General features: G+C 42.5%; 1 protein-coding gene across 1 annotated transcript in view; it reads left to right on the forward strand.

Moving 5' to 3' along the window:
* The first annotated feature begins 2,096 nt into the window (after positions 1 to 2,096).
* The window catches only part of LOC134447093 (ovochymase-2), an 18,996-nt gene continuing 12,506 nt past the window's right edge, over positions 2,097 to 8,586 (forward strand). Inside the window, exons 1-11 of the mRNA XM_063196379.1 lie at positions 2,097 to 2,184; positions 2,665 to 2,762; positions 3,982 to 4,079; positions 4,757 to 4,929; positions 5,213 to 5,308; positions 5,872 to 6,023; positions 6,870 to 7,062; positions 7,167 to 7,196; positions 7,315 to 7,405; positions 7,723 to 7,859; positions 8,550 to 8,586. The exon at positions 8,550 to 8,586 is cut by the window's right edge and continues 104 nt beyond it. Of these exons, the coding sequence (XP_063052449.1) occupies positions 2,097 to 2,184; positions 2,665 to 2,762; positions 3,982 to 4,079; positions 4,757 to 4,929; positions 5,213 to 5,308; positions 5,872 to 6,023; positions 6,870 to 7,062; positions 7,167 to 7,196; positions 7,315 to 7,405; positions 7,723 to 7,859; positions 8,550 to 8,586 (1,193 nt within the window). The remainder of the gene's footprint in view (positions 2,185 to 2,664; positions 2,763 to 3,981; positions 4,080 to 4,756; positions 4,930 to 5,212; positions 5,309 to 5,871; positions 6,024 to 6,869; positions 7,063 to 7,166; positions 7,197 to 7,314; positions 7,406 to 7,722; positions 7,860 to 8,549) is intronic.

Below are 8,586 nucleotides of genomic sequence, written 5' to 3' on the forward strand. Positions count from 1 at the left end.
GTTTAACATTCTCCTAAGCACCTGAGCTCACTTGAAATAGACCCAGAAGACATGGGAAACTGTCCTTTGCTTACAGAAGTCAGCAGAAGTTGTAGAAGTCCATTCTTTTTGACAATAATAGAGCATTGCACATCCTGTGCTACAGTGAAAATGGACCATCCAACTTGTGTTAGTGCTAGCTTCAAAAGTCAGCCTCCATGATGGCATGCGGATGCAGTAGTGCATTGGTTAAGATGTTCTCACTCATCTGTAGAGTTAAATACAGTGCTGAATGGTATAAATGGGTTTTAAACAGCATGAAAAGCCACTCATGCATTATATTCAAGACCTGTCACACTGTAAGCACTACAGAAAGGAAAACATTGCAAAACATGACAAGGAATACACCCACCATTTAAGCTGGTGAAATCATGTCCAAGATAGGAATTAACACTGTTTTTTATATAAAATCATCTCATCGGTTAATGTATTTAACTGTTAAGTGTTGTCTTTTGTTTTGTTTTTAGTCTTCCCCGACATTTGCTGCCATTTATTGTCCCCGTCCCAACTCTTTTGAGACGTGTTGGATTTCTCAAATTAGAAATGAGTACATATGTCCCCCAAAACAATATTTTTTCTCGGTTTTAACACTTAATATGTTGTCTTTTCACTATTCTCCATCTAATGAATAGATTGAGTGTTTTGAAAATGATAGCATTTTGATTTTATTCACTGTTTACCAAACGTCCCAACTTCATCGGAGTTGGGGTTAGTAAGTCGCTCTGAATAAATGCGTCAGCTAAATGAAATGTAATGTAATGTAATGTACTGTAAGTGCTTTGTACACTGTTGCAAGTTGCGACTGGGGATCCCAAATTCTTCTTGCCTCTGTCATAGGTCAAAATTGATAAATGTTTCTCTTCTTCATGTCCATTTAGTGCATGTTCACACATACAGAGAGCAGGACAGTCTGTATTTGTACATATTTGCACAGTTTCAGTACAAAGACAGTAGGTTGTGAGTGACACACCGTTGCTTTTAAATGCAGCTATGGGCGCTATGGATCCTGTCTCAATACAAGCTCCTGATCAGATCTTGGTGAGTTCTTACACATGTTTTGTTATTATAGATGTGATATGTTAACTTTTAATCTCAGCAGTTCAAACACATTTGTGGTGTTTTGGTATACACCGTGAATGATAAGTGATGTTTCATCCAAACGCTGGAATGTTTTTGTTTTTGACACTGTGGGACTTGTTAAAAGATTGTTGTGTCCAGGAAGAGGAATCCATGTGCCTGCAGAACAGGCATCGTTTTTGGCCACTAGCTGTTCATTTTCAGCCATTTTCTCTAGAGAGATTAAGTTCAAGGGCAGTTTTTTTATGACACAATGGCTGCTTCCGCCAGCGTCTTTTAAAAGCTTTAATTGAAAGGGCATGCTGGCCCGAGAAAGGCCATGCCTTTGTTGATAGCTAGACCATCCCATGTCAACAGATGAATCACTCCAGTGCTGTAAAAGTGCCCTGGCACCATTTCCTGTCATTTTCTGTCTGCCTGAGAAGTGTGGTCAGTTTTTGTGTGTTTTGTGTGTCTTTGAGTTCAATTCAAATAAGATGATATAGTAGTTACATGTGAACAGTGATGTTCCAATCCCAACTTGTTTTGATAACACCACATTACAAACTACTAACTGTATGTTCTGTGTAACATTGCTGGAGGATTACTGCACAATCACTGAACCTTTAGTATGTGTACAATCCTAAATCTCTTTGTGTTAATTGTATCTGTGACATTGAAGCATAACTGTTGTTGTTACCTACGTCATGCCATGTGGTTACTGCCTTCTCCCTCCTCCCAGTTGCTTCCTCAGTGTCTGAACCCCTTTATTTTAACACCCCCAGTGTTAGTTAATGAGTAACAGCCAGTCTCTCTCTCTCTCTCTCTCTCTCTCTCTCTCTCTCTCTCTCTCTCTCTCTCTCTCTCTCTCTCTCTCTCTCTCTCTCTCTCTCTCTCTCTCTCTCTCTCTGTGAAACCTTCTGCCCATCCCACCCCAGCCCCCGTCCTTCTCCTGCTATAAATGGAAGAGTCTGTCTGAGGCCCCCTAGTCAGGAATCTGGATGTGCAGCACCTCAGGGATGAAGTTCACTGCTGCTCTACTGTCTGTGGCCTTCTGTTTGCATCTGGGCCTCAGTGCTGTCCTGCCAGGTAGGCTAATACGCAAACAAACAAACATGTGGAGAGCTCTTTTCCAACATGGCACCATATATCCATTTTCAAAAATACAGGCTATTACAAAAACGATCTGTCTTTACTGTGTCTCCTAAGCCTTGTAAAGAAGAACTATAGACACTGAAATGGCATGTTATAGCAGAGGCAGTTGATTATGAATTAGAGTGAAAAGAATATTTGGCCTGCCAAGCTAATAGTGCTTGTCACTTCATACCAGCAAAATCAATGTTTTGTGTTGGAAAAATCCTAAACCTCTAACATAGTTCCAATGGTCCAAAAGCTACACGTATCCTTCACCGTTTATGCCAAGATGCTTTTAAACGTGTTATAGAATTTTGGTAAGAGTGTGGTTGTTGTTGTTATGGCAGCAGTGCAGGAGATGTGTAGTGTAGGAGGAGCAAGTGGTTTACTTGTTTGTTTTTTTGTGTGTGTGTTGCTTGTGTTGCTCATGTGCAGGTCCCAAGTGTGGTTTCCCGGAGGTGAGGGGCCTGCTCGACCGTTCTCTGAGGATCGTTGGGGGAACAGAGGCTCTGTACGGCTCCCATCCATGGCTGGCATGTACTCATCTTTTTCAACCGACATATGCAGGGCCAGATTAATGCTCAGGCTAGATATGGCTGCAGCCTAGGGCCCCCCCTCACCTGCCAAGGAGCCCCCGATTGACCAAACATGAAAAATGACAGAATTGTGACAAGATGCAATACTGGAAAACTAATCTGTCATATTGGGTACAGTTTGTAGTCATGCTATCCTTATTTCCTACCTTGTAATTGTGACACTATACGTATATGTAAATTTGTCCCGAAATTTGCCTTCTGTGGGGGCCCACAGCAACCTGTAGCCTAGGGGCCCCAGGCCATCTTAATCCAGCCCTGGATATAAGTATATAGCACCAGGCACTCTTATTAACACTCCTGAGGGTGCATTTACCAGGAGCACAATGGCTTCTAATTACAGGCATATTAAGGGTCCAACATATTACAGGGACAGCCAAACACCACAGATAGTCAGATACTCTTTATTATTTATATGCTATTTATATGTGGCAGCCATGGGCCAGTGGTTAACCCGTTAAAACACTGTGTTATAAATTTGTTTTTACCAGAATGGCAATGACCGACTCGTAGTGTATTACTAAAGGCCCTGTGTTGTGTCATAGTAGAGTACTATGGTTATTCACCTTTCAATGACTATTGCAGCGTGCCTCAGATGGTACGGCGTGCATTATGGGGCTACGGAGATGGGCTTTAGATCTGAGGGTTGCAGGTTCATATCCCACCCTTCCAGTCCCTATCTCACTCCATGGCTGAGGTGCCCTTTAGGAAGGCACCTAACCCCATACTGCTCTAGGGACTGTTAACAACACCCTGCACTGATAATAACTGTAGTGTATGTCGCTTTGGCTAAAAGCATCAGCTAAGTGTAATGTATTATTGTACAGTATTATATTTGTGAACACGTACACACACACACACACACACACACACACACACACACACACACACACACACACACACACACACACACACACACACACACACACACACACACACACACACACACACACACACACACACACACGCATGCACACACACAAACACACACAAACACACACACACACACAGCTGCGGTTGGTGATGAGAAGTGAGAAGAGTGATTCATCACATGTGCCATAGCTGAGTGATACAGAGCATAAAGCAGCCAAATAGTCAAACGTGAAAACGTGTCCGTGTGTGTGTGTGTGTTTGTCATAAAATCTATGCTCTCTTCCAGGTGTCGTTGAAGTCAATGGGTCTCCACTTCTGTGGTGGATCTATTCTCTCTGATCGCTGGATTCTGACAGCTGCGCACTGCCTCTATCACATGTCAAAGTAAGTTGAGGGTATGAGGAAGTTACTCCTCATGCGCAATACAAGGGTTTCACCATACACGACCCTCATCTCTCACACTGGCTTGCTGTGGTCAGTCACAAGGCGTGGGTGTTACTGGTAACACATGCAGACACATCCGCTTCTTCTGTGAACACTTCACATCAGGGACGCTGAAAGAGGTGGTGGTGCGGGGGGACAAAGGAGTCACTTTGTCAGCGGCCCTGCCTAGTATCATTGGTAGTGTTTTTCCTGTAATGTTGGTACAGTACAAGGTACAGTGTAAGATTTCCAGGTGACAGCTTTTGTTTTGTGTTGAGCTGTCCATTCATAAGCCATCTCTTTTTCATGAATATTTGGCAACATTATTTTAGATTTATTTTTTTATGACTTTATTTGACAGGACAGTTGACAGACGAGTGCCCTACCGGTTGGCCATGGCAGGGCCTATTTTAGATTTTAAATGTTAGATTTGTGTGTACATGACGTGGGGCTGTGTCCACCCTGTATGTTACCTCGTTAAGGACATATAGAGTTCCAAGCTATGTATGACATGATAAACTAACAACATGATAAACTCACAAAACAAGACAAGAAGCGAAATCTTATGCAGTTGACCTTTAAGTATGCATAGGCATATCCTCATGTGTTTCCCAATTACTCTCTGCTGATGATTGCAGCAGTACTCTTCAAAACGTCACTGCTGTCGTTGGGGAGCATGATCGAAGACGGCCAGATCGAGGGGAACAGACGTTCAGGCTGAAAACAGTCAAAATCCATGAGAAGTACCGGTCTTCCTCTCCTATGAACTACGACATCGCCCTGTTGGAACTTGACGGACAGATTCAGTTCGGTATGTTTTGTTTACCCATCAACTGATCATGGTAGTCATGATGATTGCAGTAAATAATAAATGTCCGCAACACTGTTAATGCTCCCAGTTGTTTAATGGTGCGACGTTTCGGAACTTAGTCCTTTATCAAGTGCAACAGTGTTACGAACATTTATCATTTACTTCAGTTATTTTGATTTGTCCAGCACCTGTGCCACTGATGTGTGTGCATTATTTGCTTTCTTAGTCATGGTGATTGTGCCATTGCTCAGCGGTGTTTACATTTCATTTCTATGGTTTGCAGGTGAACATGCTCAGCCATTGTGCTTGCCCCTGCCCAGTGAGAAGTTCCAGCCCAGCGCCAGCTGCATTGTTGCTGGATGGGGGCGTGTCAGAGAGCGTATGTATACAAATGTTTAATTATAGTTAGAGGGTAAACACACACCCATATTATTCAATGACATATTCTGTGTGTCAAATGTTGTACTTGTGCACTTCGGGCACTATTTTTCAGTGCCTAATCAATACAGCATACGCACTGAAACATAGTGCCTGAAGTGCACAAGTGCGCCACTTGAGATACAGAAATAGAATATGCACAGCCAGTTTCCAGGTGCTTGTGATGCGCCAGGTGCTTGTAGTGTTTGTGATGCATCATACATTAATATCATTATTGCTAATATTTTTCCTCTTTCTTTTCCTATTATGTATTTATTATTACAACAAAGTAGAGAGATGTTGCAAATTTCATTTCACTGCCAATTGTGCCAGCACAAGAAAGCACGTGACAAATAGAAATCTTGAGTCTTGAATGATAATTAAAAGAAAATACAGGGCAAAACGTGCAGTGGTTGACTTTGATTTAGGCCTACTGAATGTTTATAGTGAATCCATTATTATTCATTTGTGTGTTGGTCACATGCTCACATCCTCTCACTCCTCAACCCATTATCTTGAATGAAGGTGGATACCTCCCACCTGTTACCCAGGAGGTGATGCTGGACCTTGTGGATCCAGCCAGATGTAAACACGTCCTCCAGACCCTGAGACCCAGGCGGACGCCCCTCACCGTGGTGTGTGCAGGCCCAGAGAGAGGAGGGCGAGATGCTTGCCAGGTATGTAAATGGCATAACATTAAGTATATCACATTACACTTAGCTGCCTCTCTTATCCAAAGCGACTTACAGATATTACAGGGTATTGGTTACAGTCCCTGGAGCAATGTGGTGTTAGGTGCCTTGCTCAAGGGCACTTCAGCTATGGATGGAGGTGCTGGTAAGGGTAGGATTTGAACCTACAACCCTCTGATGTATAGCTAACGCTCTAACCGTTGAGCCATGGCTGCCTAAATAGAACACGATTTCGGACAGAATGAGATGGAGATGCCTGAGTCAGATTTGGAAGCCATTTACACACACCTTATGTGGATATTTTTAAACACAGATATTTTTGTATCCATTTTTGCACCATATCAATGTGACATGTGGATAAGAGTAAAAACGCCGTTTTGAGGTGCGTTTTAGATCCCGAAAAGGGATATTTTTTGAAGTTTGAAAAGGATACTTCTAACTGAATTATCACTGCAAAATACATATATTTCCTGCACAGTGAAAATTCAGTGTTAATTTTTAAATCTTTTGGAGCGTATTTGGGCCTAGAGTACTCTCCAGATTACACTTTACTTGATGCCGGTGTCATACGTATGACATAACAGTGTCATAATAGTGTCAAAATGGTGACATGACAGTCATGGACGAGTCATACATGATGACAATTTCATTAATGTTTTGTGATCATGAAAAATTGATACTGTTAGGGCTGCCTAACAAAGTCATAAAATGTTCATGACATTCAAATAATGTTTATGACACCTAACTGCGTTACGACACTGGCGGGTTCGAGCCCAGAGTGGCGGACTGCGCAGGAACACCTCATTTACACATGTTGTACTGTGTGTACAGGGCGACTCAGGAGGGCCTCTGCTCTGCCGGAGGGAGGATGACCACTGGGCCGTGGTCGGGGTCACTTCATGGGGCAAAGGGTGTGGACGCAGCTGGATCGACAACCTATTCAAGTCTCCGAGGATGAGGGGCTCACCTGGCATCTTCACGGACGTCAAGGTCTTCTTGCCGTGGATCAAAAACATTCTTAAAGGTGGGAACTGCCATATAACATTTCATTTCTGAGCATACTGTACTGCATGATGTTTTTTCAGTTCATGTGAAGTAACTGTTATCTTTTTTTTGAATTACCCGTAGAAGCAGAACTTCAAGCAGTAGTCCCTCCAAGTAAGCATCAAAACCAACAGTTGACTCCCCTTTTGAAACTGAAAAAATGAAGGAGAAATGAAAATGAAAACAGAAAAGGATCTGTAGTTATATGCGTACTATGCTTTGCATTTGATAGGGTTATGTCACGTTACTGATGGGACTTTGACTGGACACAGAGGTCTTATATTAAATCCTGCGGTGCCTGCCCAAACCTATGCAAACAATGAGTAAGGCACTTACGAAAACCTTTGCTTTTAATGAAGCCCAACTTTGACATTCAATAACACTCCAAATAATCATGGGTACTAACCTGCACTACATTTCATTGATCCTCCACTACTTTTCTGCTCTCTATCTGTTCTACATTACCGTACTTGTATACTGCTGCACTCTGTACTGACCCTTTACTCGTACTTGCTTGAATGTCCTCCTTGTAAGTCACCTTGGTCAAAAGTGTCTGCTAAATGTAATGTCAATGTAAAATAATCATATCATACAAGTGTATTTTTCCAAACATGGCATTCTCTGTTTTTTCCCTGCTTAGAATGTGTTTGTGGTCCATTAACGCCACTGAGGGACATCATATTCTGCTGGAGTTCCTGAAGTTTGACTTGGAGAATGACACGCTCTGCCATAGCGACCAGCTTGGTGTCCTAGGAGGGGACGATGACAGGGTCATTGGTAAGGTTAAAAAAGTGTGAGGTGTGCGCACCACTGTGCGTGTACTACTGTTATTACTACCACTGCTATTACTAATACTACTGCTACTAATAGTACTATTACGACTACAACCACCACCACCACCACTACTACTACGACTACTACTACTACTACTACTACTATTACTACTACTACTCTACTACTACTACTAGGCCTACTGCTGCTGCTGCTGCTGCTGCTAGTGGCAGTACTATCAGAGTGACTGTATAAGATAATACTCCTAGAATCTCTGGTACTATTACGACTACAACCACCACCACCACCACTACTACTACGACTACTACTACTACTACTACTACTACTACTAGGCCTACTGCTGCTGCTGCTGCTAGTGGCAGTACTATCAGAGTGACTGGATAAGATAATACTCCTAGAATCTCTGGTACTATTACGACTACAACCACCACCACAACTACTACTACATTTGCTGCTATTACAACTAATACTGCTACTACTACTACTACTACTACTACTACTACTACTACTACTACTACTACTATTGCTACTACTACTACTACTACTACTACTACTACTAGGACTACTACTATTACTACTGCTGTTGCTGCTGCTGCTGCTGCTAGTGGTAGCAGTACTGTATAACATAGACTGTATTACGCAAACTGACTTTGTATGTTGTGTTGTTGTCTACAGGGAGGTACTGTGGGGACCGTCTCCCAGGGCCTCTGTT

Source organism: Engraulis encrasicolus, chromosome 4 (assembly GCF_034702125.1).
Source record: "Engraulis encrasicolus isolate BLACKSEA-1 chromosome 4, IST_EnEncr_1.0, whole genome shotgun sequence".
Classification (NCBI taxonomy): domain Eukaryota; kingdom Metazoa; phylum Chordata; class Actinopteri; order Clupeiformes; family Engraulidae; genus Engraulis; species Engraulis encrasicolus.